Source organism: Carcharodon carcharias, chromosome 22 (genome assembly GCF_017639515.1).
Source record: "Carcharodon carcharias isolate sCarCar2 chromosome 22, sCarCar2.pri, whole genome shotgun sequence".
Classification (NCBI taxonomy): domain Eukaryota; kingdom Metazoa; phylum Chordata; class Chondrichthyes; order Lamniformes; family Lamnidae; genus Carcharodon; species Carcharodon carcharias.
This window is the reverse complement of record NC_054488.1, coordinates 9585276-9599890: the sequence shown is the minus strand read 5'-3', so window position 1 is coordinate 9599890 and position 14615 is coordinate 9585276. Positions and strand designations below refer to the sequence as shown.

At 39.7% G+C, this 14615-nt stretch overlaps 1 protein-coding gene across 1 annotated transcript in view; it reads left to right on the top strand.

The window, feature by feature from the left end:
• tbcd (tubulin folding cofactor D) overlaps window positions 1-14615 on the top strand; it is a 268520-nt gene that overhangs the window by 220927 nt on the left and 32978 nt on the right. Inside the window, exons 30-32 of the mRNA XM_041216683.1 lie at window positions 2417-2500; window positions 3613-3771; window positions 5774-5912. Coding sequence (XP_041072617.1) covers window positions 2417-2500; window positions 3613-3771; window positions 5774-5912 — 382 coding nt within the window. The remainder of the gene's footprint in view (window positions 1-2416; window positions 2501-3612; window positions 3772-5773; window positions 5913-14615) is intronic.

The following is a 14615-nucleotide window of genomic DNA, read 5'->3' as shown; positions in this document are numbered from 1 at the left end:
AGGACTGCAGAGCTTAGATCTGATCCATTGGTTGTGATATCGCTTAGCTCTGCCTATCGCATGCTGCTTCCGCTGTTTGACATACATACAAGTGGTCCTATGTCTTGGCTTCACCAGGTTGACACCTCATTTTTAGGTCTGCTTCTGGCGTGCCCACCTGCACCCTTCATTGAACCAGGGTTGATCGCCCAGCTTGATGGTAATGGTACAGTGGGTTTATGCAATCCATGAGGTTACAGATTGTGGTTGAATGCAATTCTGCTGCTGCTGCTGGTGGCCTACAGAGCTTCATGGATGCCCAGTTTTGAGTTGCTAGATATGTTCGAAATCTCCCCATTTAGCACGGTAGCAGTGCTACACAACATGGAGGGTCTCCTTGATGTGAAGAGGGCCTTCATCTCCAGAAGGACTGTGTACTGGTCACATCCACCAATACTGTCATGTTTGTGACACATAGATTGGTGAGAATGAGGTAAAGTAGGTTTTTCCCTCTTGTTGGTTCCCTCACCACCTGCCACAGACCCAGTTTAGAGCTATGTCCTTAGGGACTCAGCCCACTCTGTCAGTAATGGTACTGCCGAGCCACTCTTGGCGATGGACATTTAAGCCCCTTACTCAGAGTACATTCTGTGCCCTTTCCACCCTCAGTGCTTCTTCCAATTGGTGTTCCATATGGAGGAGTACTGATTCATAAGCTGAAGGGGATGCGTAGGTGGTAATTAGCAGGAGGTTTCCTTGCCCATATTTGACCTGATGTACAAGACTTCATGGGGTCTGGAATGTTGTGGACTCGCAGGGAACCTCCCTCCCGACTGTATACACTGTGTCACCACCTCTGGTGGATCTGCCCTAGTTGTGGGATAGGATATATCCAGGAATGGTGATGTCTAGGACATTGTCATACTCACAAAACCATACCTTACAGACAATGTCAGGCTGTCATCTTGACTAGTCTATGAGACAGCTCTCCCAATTTTGGCATAAATCCCCGGATGTTAGTTAGGAAGACTTTGCAAGGCTGACTGGTCTGGATGTGCCATTGTCGTTTCCGATTCCTAGGTCGATGCTGGGGCAGGAGGGGTGGGGGGAACAGGGTCTGACAAGTTTCATTCCTTTTTGACTTTTCTATAATAGTTTGTTACAACTGAGTGGCTTGCTAGGCCATTTCAAAGGCCATTTAAGAATCGAACAGATTGCTGTGGCCTGGAGTCACATATAGGCCACACCATGTAAGGATGGCAGATTTCCTACCCTAAAGGATGTCAGTGAACCGCATGGTTTTCACGATAATTGACAATGGTTTCATGGTCACTGAGACTAGCTTTTAATTCCAGATTTATTAATTGAACTTAAATTCCACCAGCTGCCATGGTAGGATTTGAACCCATGTCCAAGAGCATTCTCCTGGGCCTCTGGATTATTAGCCCCGAGACATTCCCACTACGCCACTGCTTTCACCCCAAAAAATTAAATGATGAGCAGTCTTCAAGCACATTGCAACAAGTTAACTTTTGTTTAATGTGTTTACATGGATTTATCTGCACTTGTTATTTTCTTTGAGTTGTGTCTTATTATAATTCTGTGAGAGTGTAAAAGAATTTACTGGAATTAACTATTTAAAAAGATACTTTGAATAAACAGCTTTCGATCACTTTTAAGATGGATAACTACACTTTTGCTCTTTCCTTTGGTGAGAGGAAGAAGGTGATGCTCAGGTATCTAAATTAATTGAGTATGGATAGGGTAGAAGTATCTTCTCAAGAAAAAATGCACCAAAAATAGTTTTTAAGGAAATAAAAATCCTCTTAGGACAGCATTCCCTCAGAAATTATGGAGAATAATTCTGGCGTCTTCAACAATAGTATCCTCCTTTAGCCTCATTGTATACACTTTTATTTTGTCTAATACGTGAAAGATATTTGGGTAAAACTTCTTGTTCCACTGTAGTTTGTGTGTTACATAGGAATGTAGGAAGTAGGAGTAGGCTATTCGGTCCCTCGAGCCTGTTCTGGCGCTGTTCAACTAGATCATGGCTGATCTTCTACCTCAATGCCATTTTCCCACACTATCCCCATATCCCTTGATATCTTTAATAAATAGAAGTCTATCCATCTTTGTCTTGAACAAACCCAGTGACTGAGACTCCCAAAGATTCACTATCCTCTGAGTGAAGAAATTCTTCCTAAATGGTCTCCCTCTTATTACCAGTCAGAAGTGTACATTTGGGGCTGTTACTGAATTTGTTAACCTTCTTGAGCCTGTGTCAGCTCTTTCAGTGGTCCACTTCACTAGATTTTTAGTACTTGGACATATTATCTGTTCGACAAAATTCACCATTACATAATTAGTTTGGTCTGAGATAAGCAAAATGTTACTGTGAGCTCAGTACCAATTATTGTTTTCTAATTATCAACAGGGTACGAGAAGCTGCCATGACAAGTTTGATGGAATTAACAATACTCCTGGTGCAGACCCACCCTCAGCTTATCTCTCCTGATAAGTGAGTATAAAATACTTCACTGGTCCCAGTTGTAATTTTAGTTTGTCATGAGATTGCTTATCCCCATTATTAACTACAAGGTGTTAGGCTCTTAATATAACCTGTACATTAATGATCCTATACATTAGTGAGAGGCAATTAATAGGTAAAAGTTATTACATGCTTTATTTTTATGTAATTACTTTCTTGTGAATTCTCCCTGTCTTCCAACCATCTGCACTTGACATCTTTGGTGTAGAAAAGGTATGCAGTTTATCCATAGTCAGGTCACCAGCTATGTACTATGTATTGACTCTGTAAAAGGTGTTAGGTGCGACCATCCCCCCTCATTTCCTAGTGAAATTGTGCACTGATGAGTTCAAAAGCCTGGGACCAGGCCTCAAGCTAACTGCATTGGACAGTGCTGGCACAATTAATAACTCCGAGCATTCATTTTAGTTTTCAGCTGTGTCATAGATTCTGACAACCAGGAAGGCTGATGTTGAAACTTTTGCTGTGTGTAAGTTGGCTGCTATATTTTGAAATTATAGCAGTGACTACACTTCAAAATATTGGCTGTGAAGTGCTTTGGGGCATCCTGAGACAGTGAAAGGCTCCATATAGATACAAGTCTGCCAGCCTGTCTGCCTTTCCTGCCTTGTATTTACATTGTGCTGTTCATGACTTCAAGTTAAATGCTTTACATTTTCTTGTTCAGGTAGTCCCTTGGGATCGAGGATGACTTGCTTCCAGTTCGAGGGGTTCTGAAATGGCTGACAAGTCAATTGTGTGACCTGCAGACTCTGCCCACATGTGGGGCAGGTGGTGCTTGAAGAGTTGGGTAGATAGGTTGTTCGGAAGTTTGTGCGCTCCCTCCAATGCCTCAGCTTTGCCTCTGCACATTCCCAATGAAGTCTCTTGATGTGTATGGTGCCTTTTCACATGAGCATTTTCCAGTCACTTACGTACTTTGGAAGTGTAGTCAGTGCTGTAATGTAAGAACTGTGGCAGCCAATTTGCACAAAGTAATTTGATAGTGACCAGATAATCTGTTTTTGTGATGCTGGTTAATCTTTTAAGATTTAGAACTATATAATTCTGTATCATTGACGCTGCTTCCTACTTCTGCACAGTTGCAGACAAATGATGTGCTACATGGCTCAACTGTCAGCTGAGAAGATCGATCGGTTCCGAGCACACGCTGGCTCAGTTTTTCTTCGAATCCTACACTTTGATAACCCTGCAGTTCCACATATTCCACACCGGGAGGAGCTAGAGAATATTTTTCCACGGTGAGTTATTAAAAGGCCCAGACTTTTCCTCATCATTTACCTTGAAGGTAAAAAAAAAAATTTTCACAAATCCATTTTAAAATGTGTTAAAGGTTGGCGCACTGGATTTAACAATAAGGTTTCAAGGCATAAACAGACAAAAGCAGCCTATGCTGAATTAGGTGCTGTAAAATGTTCTGTTAAACTTTCAATTTAAAACACGTTTGTTGAGGAATAAGAACTTTAAGAGTGAGGGGAGCGTGTTGAGCCTGATGCACAGAATTGATTGGGACTGGGCAAGGCTGAAAGCACAGTTGGAGAGTTCTGAATGAAGGGAGATACACACCTCACAAAGTGGATATTGGAGAGCTCCCAAGACAACAAATGTAGTGACTGAGAAAGGGCTAACAAGGGCGGCACAGAACACTGCAGTAATCTGGAGTTGGAGAAGCTGATGCTAAAAATGAAATGTCCAACTGCTTTATCCCTAATTCATTTAAATTTGATTGTTAAACTTGTCATAGTTATTAGAGAAACAAACTAACAAGGTAATAGGAATGTATCAGTGAAAACATGTTACACAACTACAAACCAACATTAGTACAAGATAATTATTGTAGAAAATAAAGAGTTCAGTTTAGTTTGATAAGCATGTAACTGGTAACTCACTAATTTAAACCTATAAATGGAGTTATGTGGGGTTGCTTAGTGATTTTGTGTGAATATGTCAGAATGAAATGTCGATAGAGACCTTTTACACCAGCTTGTTATCTGACTGAATGATTTGACTTCAGGGTAATTTGATCCACTTGTAATATTATCAGCTTCTTAATCCAGACATTGAGTAATTCCCTTAATGTCAAGCTTTTTTTTGTTTGATTTTAAAGCCAATGTTTCTTCAGGATCTGAAATTTATTGTATCTAACACTACCATAGCATTAACACTGGCAAAGTGGTAAGTGGATGGTACAAAGTGATTCCTTCTCTTTTCAATCACAAGTAAAGATTTGACATGCCAAAAGTCTACCTTCAGCTTGGTGCAGCCACCTGTTATTTAAATGACTTTGCAGCTATACAGCAGGAGTGGACAGAAAAGTATTATGATAGGAATGAACAGGAGTAGGCCATTCAGCCCTCAAGTCTGTTCTGCCACTCAGTTAGATCAAGGCTTGGTTCCATAACCCTTCAAAACTGTAACCCTTCATACCCTTGCCTAATAAAAATCTATCAGTTGCAGTTTTGAAATTTTCAATTGAGCTGGCCTGAACAGCTTTTTGGGGCAGAATCTTCCAGATTTCCACTGCCATTTGTGTGAAGACGTGTTTCCTAATATTACCTCTAATTTTAAGGTTATGGTCCCTTGACTGGACTACCCGGTTAGAAGAAATAGTTTTTGCTGGCCCTACCAACTCCTTTAATCATCTTAAACACCTTAGTTAGATCATTTCTTAATCCCCTATACACAAGGGAATATAAACCCTAGTCTATGCAACTTGTTCTCGTAATTTGACCTTTTTAGCTTTAGCATTGTTCTGGGGAATCTGTGTTGCACTCCCTCCAAGACACATTAGCCCTCAGGTGTGGCACCCAGAACTGATCGCACTACACTTAAATGAGATCTAACCAGGACCATATCTTAGTACAACATAACTACCACCCCTTTGTATTTCAGCCCTCTTTGAAATAAAGGCCAATGTTCTATTTGCCTTTTAAAATATTTTTGTACCTGGTCTTCTCACCATTGAGAAAATACACTGATCTATCTGTTTTGGGTCCCAAAGTGAATGCCTTCACACTTTCCCAAATGCCAAAAGAAACCAGATTGTACCTAACTTGCTTCAAATAAAAGTGTTACAAATTTAGGCATGTACATTCTGCTCCCTCAAAAAAATATATATTTTTTGTCATAGCATTTTGTGTTGTGCAGGTCTAATGTAAGCTAAAATAATATTGGTATTGTTTAACTTACTCCTGTGCCTTATATAGAATAAAAATAGTTCATGGTTTTATTCTTTCATTCCAGATCAGAATTTGAAACCCTGAATTGGAGCGCACCCTCTCAAGCCTTTCCTCCTATCACAAAACTTTTAGGGCTTTCAACTTACCAGTACCGTGTTTTGCTGGGTCTCACTGTGTCAGTAGGAGGACTTACTGAATCAACGGTATGTAAACGCACGTAATATCATCATCATCAGAGCTAGAAACTCTCATTGACTAATGCCAAAGTTTACAAATAACCTGTAGAGCACTGAAAACACAAGATGTTTAAGAAGAGGGGTGAGTGTGTAGTGGGGGAAGAGGAGTTGATTGCAATGTGTGCGTAAGGTGGGTGGGGGGAGAGGGGCCTCACCAAGTCTGTCACCAGAAAATATGGAGAGCTTGACTGAAATCTATGAGTCCATAAAATAATATTTTTTCAAAGTACTTTAAAACCACAGCTTTTCATATTTTTACGATGTATTATATGTTGATCCATAATACGCAAACTTTATATTCTGATGTTGCTAGGCTGCTTTATTGTTGTTTTATTTTTGCTGGTGTCTGGGGTCATTTTAATTTTCAAGAGTTTTTTTTATATATCTATTTGTCCATGGAATGTAGGCACAGCTGGCAGGGTCAGCATATGTTGCCCATCCCTGATTGCCATTGAGAAAGTGGTGGTGAGTTAAAATGGGATCATATTTGAAAATAGTTCGCAAAGCTCTACCTTAGTCCTTTGCTTCGCTTCACATGTACACAATCCAGCAAGGTTATGTTCTGTCGTTAGTATGGACTTCATCCTGTAAAACATGTAGTTACTTGATTGAACGCTGAAATGCTTCTGTTGATGCTGGTGATTTGAGACAAAAGCATTGGTCCACAGTCTTAATGGTAATAGGAGGTAACGGGAGAACCGCTGTTTCTACCACCTGAAGTCTAATAATTCCACTCATTTGAAGTGGTCTAGAAACACTTGCACTTCACTATAGATTATAAAAAGTGCTATAATTACACTATTCCGTGTCAAAAATTTTCAGATTTTTTTGTCTTCGGTCACACTCCCCGATATGTAAATTTGGAGTGAAGTATATTGCATTGCGTGACTGTTTTGTCAACTCCTTGTTGTAACAGTTGCAAAAGTATGTTCTTTTTCCTTTCTCTTCCCATTTGCCTTGATTGCTTGCTGGGATATGGTTCCATAGTTGTTGGTCATCCTCAGGTTCCTCACCACAGTGATGATGCATGTTGCCTGTCCCTTCAACTGTTTGAGACTGCTGACACCTGATACACTGGTATGGGTCACGGGATTCTCACCTCGAGTGGGAAATATGACTCATTTTCCACCCCACTCCATGCTCAAGGGTACTGAGACAAATTGTAATGCCCAACTACCCTGCCTGAGAGCTACTAACTCAGCACAGATTGAGGATCAAACCTATGACCTTCCAAGGCTGTGTGGCTGAGGTATTGATTGCCTTAACCCATTGAAATGTCAGGTGTCCAATACTAAAAAGCAAATGTGTTTTAAAGTAAAGTTAAAACTGAACTGTTGGCTGACATTTCACTATGAATCTTTGGAACTGAAAAATGTAGTCAACTATATTTCCTTACGGATAGTCGGATATCATTGGTGGATTGTAGCAGTTTGGGTAATTTTCTGTTAGCCTCGTTTGTAGAATTTGATCATTTTTCATATTTCTGCCTTTGACATGGTTTAATCCCATCCCCAATAACTGTTTCAGAATATTTATTTTACAGTTGTAATTATAGCTGATTCCTGGGTGTAATGAAGCCATGTTGAAATTATTATAAGAAAGCTCAATTCCAGAAAATTGATATAAACCATGACTATTGAGTTGAGTTGGACAGTACAATACTCAGATTATCACATGAACAAATATCCTCCCCACACATTTTTTAAGGGATTAGACTAGAGTTTGAATATGGCCATTCTGGTAAATTGTTACAGATGTGACATTATTGAACAGGCGCCTTTTCACTTGCGGAAAAAGCCACCCAAACCTCAATTTAAAACAACATTCCATCACATCTGGGCAAAAGCTGACCAGAATAGTTGCATGAACATTTTGAACTAAGTTAAAGCTTTCTATTTAAGCAGATATGAGAACCTTTTCAATCAAAATGAACGTAGTTAGAGTTTTTTCTTCGGTATTCAGTTTACCTTTATTGTGGTGTGAGAATTTCAAACTGATTTTCTTCAGTCTGTTTTTTTAAACTCTTTGCCATGATTGTCACTGCAGACTTGAAGGCTCAGTTGCAGTTAGAACTAGACATTGGTCTTTTGCCACGTACAAAGTTGACCAGCTGCCTTTTGGTGCAGTTGAAGCGGTTTAGGTACCATTGAGCAAACCAGAAACAGTTTAGCATCCCTATAGTGACAACATTTGTGAAGGTGGACATGCTTGAAAAGTTTTAATTCTTCTCAGAATGTTATCCCCTGAAACTATGCTCCATACTTTTGCTTTGTGTTGACTTGCCTATATGCTGAAAATAACAGGTCATTTTCAGATATAACTAGATCTTCATCTCAGTGAAGAAAACTATAACCTTGAATTTTAGAAATATTCTTTATTGATTGGCATGAATTGTTCTATTGCTCTGAAGAGTTCTACTTAATAGCCTTAGCTTTGGTGATGAAAGTACTAACAGTCGAACGTGGTAATCACTAGTGAAATGATGCCATTAAAGAAGCCACAGATACTAAGGAGAAAGCTGAAATGGGCAATGTACAGAACGATATCTGTCAGAAAGTGAAACTCTTGTGTGCTTCATAGAAACATAGAAAACAGGAGCAGGAGTTGGTCATTTGACCCTTCGAGCCTGCTCCCCCATTCAATATGATTATGGCTGACCCCCTATCTCAACGTTGTACTCCCGCGCTTTCTCCATTCCCCTTGACACCTTTAGAGTCCCGAAATCTATCTATTTCCTCCTTAAATATATTCAGTGACTTGGCCTCCACAGTCTCCTGTGGTAGAGAATTCCACAAGTTAACCACCCTCTGACTGACGAAATTTTTCCTCATCTCAGTTTTAAATGGTCTACCCTGTACCCTGAGACTGTGACCCCTTGTTCTAGGCACCCCTGCCAGAGGAAATATCATCCCTGTATCCAGTCTGTCCACCACTGTCAGAATTTCATATGTTTTAATGAGATCTCTCATTCTTCTAAACTCCAGTGAATACAGGTCTGGTCGGCTCAATCTCTCCTCATATGACAATCCTGCCATCGCAGGAATCAGTCTGGTGAACCTTTGCTGCACTCCCTCTATGGCAAGTATAACCTTTCTTCGGTAAGGAGACCAAAACTGCACAAACTACTCCAGGCGTGGTCTCATCAAGGCCCTGTACAGTTGCAGTAAGATATCGTTTCACCTGTACTCAAGCCTCCTCACAATGAAGGCAGATGTACCATTTGCCTTCTTAACTGCCTGCTGCACTTGCATGCTTGTTTTCAGTGATTGGTGTACAGGGACACCCAGGTCCTCCTGTACATCAACATTTCCCAATCTATCGCCATTTAAGTAATACTCTGCCATTCTGTTTTTCTGCCAAAGTGGATAACTTATCCATGTTGTACTGCATCTGCCATGTATTTGCCCACTCAATCAGCTTGTCTAAATTGCCTTGAAGTCTCTTAACACCCTCCTCACCACTCACATTCCCACCAAGTTTTGGATTGTTGACAAACTTGGACAATATTACATTTGGTTCCCTCATCCAAATCATTGATATATATTGTGAATAGCTGGAGCCCAAGCACTGATTCCTGTGGTACCCCACTCTGAAACACCTGCCACTCTGAAAAAGACCCATTTATTCCTACTCTCTGTTTCCTGTCTGCTAACCAATTCTCAAACCATGCCAATATATTCCTTCCAACCCCATGTGCATTAATTTTATACACTAATCTCTTATGTGGGACTTCATTAAAAGCTTTCTGAAAACCCAAATACACTACACCCACTGGTTCTCCCTTATTTATTCTACTAGCTACATCCTCAAAAAACTCCAGTAGGTTTGTTAAACATGATTTCCCTTTCATAAATCCATGTTGAATTTGTTTAACCCTGCTGATATTTTCTAAATGTCCTGTTATCGCATCCTTTATAATAGACTCAAGCATTTTCCCTACCAATGATGTTAGGCTAACAGGTCTGTAATTCACTGTTTTCTCCCTCACTCTTTTTTTAAATAGTGAGGTTACATTTGTCACCCTCCAATCTGCTGGGACTGGGAATTTACCGAATTTTGGAAGATGATAACCAGCACACCCACTATTTCCGTGGCCACCTCCTCTAGTACCCTGGGATGTAGATTATCGGGCCCGGGGGATTTATCAGCTTTCAGTCCCATTAATTTCTCCAGCACTATTATTTTAGTAATGCTAATTTCCTTTAATTCCGCCTTCTCGCTAGACCCTTGGTTCCCTTGTATTTCTGGGAAGTTACTTGTGTCTTCCTCTGTGAAGACAGAACTAAAGTAGTTCTTTAATTGCTCTGCCATCTCCTTGTTTTCTTTTATAAATTCTCCTAAATGTAAGGGACCTACATTTGTCTTCAGTAATCTTTTTCTTTTTACATACTTATAGAAGCTTTTACAATTTGTTTTTATGTTCCTTGCAAGTTTACTCTCACAATCTCTTGGTACTCCTTTGCTGAATTCTGAAGTGCTCCCAATCCTCAGGCTTGCTACTTTTTCTAGCAACTTTATATGACTCCTCTTTGGATCTAATACTATTCTTTATTAGCCATTGTTGGGCTGCTTTTTCTGTTGTGTTTTTGCGCCAGAAAGGAATGTGTAATTGTTGCAATGTATACATTCGTTCCTCAAGTATTAGCCATTGTCTACCCACTTTGATGCCTTTTAATGAAGTTCCCCAATCTACCTTAGCCAACTCACGCCTCATACCTTTGTAGTTTCCTTTGTTAAGCTTTAGGACCCTATTTTTAGATCGGACAACTTCACTTTCCATCCAAACGAAGAATTATATCACGTTATGGTCACTGTTCCCTAAAGGGCCCCGCACAACAAGATTATTAATTAAACCCTTCTCATTGCACAATACCAAATCTAGGATAGCCTGTTCCTTAATCACAGAGATAAAAACAAAAAAACTGCGGATGTTGGAAATCCAAAACAAAAACAAAAACAGAATGGGTCATGAGGACTCGAAACGTCAACTCTTTTCTTCTCCGCCGATGCTGTCAGACCTGCTGAGTTTTTCCAGGTAATTCTGTTTTTGTTTTTGTTTTGTTCCTTAATCAGTTCCTCGACTAATGAAATATGAAAGTATTCCTCAATATGTTATTCCAATCTGGCCATTTGTGTGTGTGTGTGTGCATTTGTTTTAACAAGTTTGTTTAGGGCCATGTTACAGAACGTAAAACAAATTATTTAGAATATAAATAAAGTTTATTTTATGTAAGAGGAAGTTATTAGCAGTGCATGCAGCTGACACTGTTATACCATTAGCTGAGCTCATAGGAGAGATTTTCCTGGGTCTGTGCTGGCTCAGCAGCAGCTATTGGAAAATTAAGCAAGTTTCTAAAAAAAAAAGCCTTTTTTTCCCTCTTAGGCAAATGGAAGAGCAGTTGCTTAGGTTCATTTATAGGCATGTGTTCCAACCCACACAGTTTTCCATTCATCACTAGGACCAGGTGATCCAGCACATCTGGGTCTGAGTATGTTGGTCATCACTGTGGAAGGTACAGTAGTTAACTTTAATAGGTAGCTGAATGAACATTGAAAGATTCATGGAAAGTTCCATGGACAAAGAATTGGACGCAGTATTGGTGGAGAAGCATTGGAAACAAGAATAAAGGAACCAACTGGAAAATGTATTGGTTTAGTTTTCTATAATAATTATTTTTTAGTACGATGCAGTTCTGTAAGTTTTATGCATTGAATACTGATAATATCAGAAAGTGGTCATGTAAATGAGCTAAATTAATATAAATTGTCGAATTTATGCAGTTACTTTAGATGATTGCTTGGGGTAACAATACTGTCAGTGTGATTCAGCCTCTCACTGTAGGATTCCCAATTTCACCAAGCTGGTTGAATAATTATGTGCTCATCACTTACTGTCTGTCAAATAAAAGGGCACATTAGTGTTCATTGTAATCTTTGTAACTTTGATTTTTAAAACTAAGACCCCTCCTTTAACACTCTGGATAACATGAAGTTCAAAGAATCGGTTATATGTGTTTATCACCTTGTGGATGCTAGTGAAAAGCTTTGCAATGGCATGCAGGCTTTGTCTCTGTACTGATCAGGATTATATTTATGGTATGGCATTTTTGGGATGTGTGTTGTAAAAGGCAATTACCTCCTTACAGAATATCCCCGTGGATGCAAACTGAATTTATTCAAACAGAGGCAAACAATAGCTTCTTTCTCGGTAATTTTAAGATATTCCATGTATTTTCAGGGTAGAACAATAAGACAATTTGTTTTGAGCATTGCATTGTGAGCATTAGCTGTCACGAAATGCTTGATATTACTGGGCAAGCAGTCTTCTCAGACTGTCGCTTACCCCCACCATTTTTGGGGGTAAATTTTTAATGCCATACTAATACTGTTAAACATATTTTCATTAGTTGATGAGGTATAGTCATGTCCTATTGACATTTGTAGGACCAAGGCCATATATTATATGCATATTATATATAAAAGGTTGTCAATTATAATGATAGAGAATGGCATAAACAATAATCCAAAATGCATCACATGTAGGAGTATGGGAAACAAGCAAGGGGAGATTAGGAAGGATACACAAAAGCTTGATCAAGAATTGGATTTTTGAAGGTTTTTATAAAAGAGAGAAACAGAGAAATTTAGGAAAGGAATTCCATAGCGGAAGCTGTAAGTTACTGAAAATTCTGCTACCAATAGTGGGTGAAGGGAGAGAAGATTCAAAGGAGCAGGATATCTTGATGGATGTTATATGGTTGAAGGAGTTGGTAGAGAATGGGTGTGGTGATACTTTGGAAAGATTTACAAACAAGGAAAAAGATTATACATTTACTACAAACTGGAGAACCAACTTAGGTAATTGAAGGCAAGACACATGCAACAGTTGTCGATAAGTTGAAGGGTAAGGATGGGAGGTCAGTGAAGAGTGTTAGAGGAGTCAGCAGGTCTGGCAGCATCTTTGGAGAAAGAAACAGAGTTAATGTTTCGAGTCCAACGTTACTCTTATTCTGAACTGTTCTGAAGGAGTCATATTGGACTTGAAACGTTAACTCTGTTTCCCACTCCACAGATGCTGCCAGGCCCGCTGAGTTTTTCCAGTTTTTATTTGAGATTTCCAGGATCCACAGCATTTTGCTTTTATGTTTAGAGTGGTCATACACATATAAGGATTACAGTACAGTGTATGTTTAAAAAGGGGATGTTTTGATAAATTTAGACTGTTTAACTTAGTTGCATGCAGCCTAATTACTGGATCCCAAATTAACTCTTTAAACTGTTTTAGTTCAACAGAGATATAACCATCAGACAAAGACTCAGACACTGAATTAGCAAATAATAGCACAGTTTATTGAATGAAGGATAAAATAAAATTACAATACACATATCAATCGACTAAAGGACCAGAAGAACAAAAAGGTATACTTATCAATAATACACTATAGACTTCAAATGGATGGGCAGTCAAGAAGAAGCAGAAAATGACTTCAAACCTTCTCGCTGACCGGATTTTTGCCTGTGTCTCGGAAGGAATCTGCACTATCCAGGGTCTACCCCAACAGGAATTCTGCCTCTGTTCCTGGGCCCAGTGCTACACTATCCATTCTCACACTGAGAAAACACAATACAACTGGTTTACCTTCACCTGGGAAACATTTTGTTTGTGTGTGCCGAAACCCTCTTTTATATCTAAATCTTGCATCACCCTACCTTGACCCAAAGTTGTTGTTATTAGCCAATTGGTCAATAATGTTTTAAGGGTTAATTTAATTGGATCTATCCATCTGCACACTTTGCCTTAAACATAAGACAATGGATTATTATAATATGTGTTCCTTACCTCAATACTGCACAAGTGCCTTCTTCATTAAGCCCTGTACTAGACTGGTCAAGGACAGTGTGTTCTAATAGGGGTGTCTACAAGATAGTGTAGACTCCTTTCTCACAACATGCTGTCACAGCAAGTTTAAGCCTCAGACTTCAATTGTAACATAGGACTGTGAGTAGAAAAATACAGAAATAGATATAATCTGACTTTCATTAACTATCTGATTATTAATAACTTATCTTCAGTTACGGAATAACTGAAGTACTTCTAATAATCATCTATTATTGATCAGTTGCTACAGTGCTAGCGGTTAGTGTGCTAAAGTGTGTAGTTTGGCAGCAGATGTTCAAATCACAAAATGGCTTCTTTTTAGATAAGAGCCCATAACTTCTGCACTCCCCAGAGTTGGATTTGGGGGAGTTACCCCAAAGATGCACTGGGGAATCCTTCTGGCAGGTTCCCAGGCAAGGGCTTACATGGCAATTGCCCATAAATGCTAACTTCCTCTGGACAATTGCGCTGCACTAGGAACCATCAGAAAATGTGATTTAAATCGCAAATTTTGATGATTCCACCGGGGTTAAACCAATAGTTACCCAGAAAATGTTAGAAGAATTAAAACCTCCTTTTAACTTCTAGGTAACTATTGTAAAGACCTAAACCGACCCCACCTCCAAACTACCCCCCACCCGACCTTGGAGTTCCGGACACCCCAACCTCGGGACCCCTACCCCCGCCACCCCGTCCCGACCTGACCTTGGAACACCCCATGACATCCCACTGACCCAACCTCCCAGAACACATTCCCCTAATCCCCTGACCTGACCTTGGGAAAACCCGCG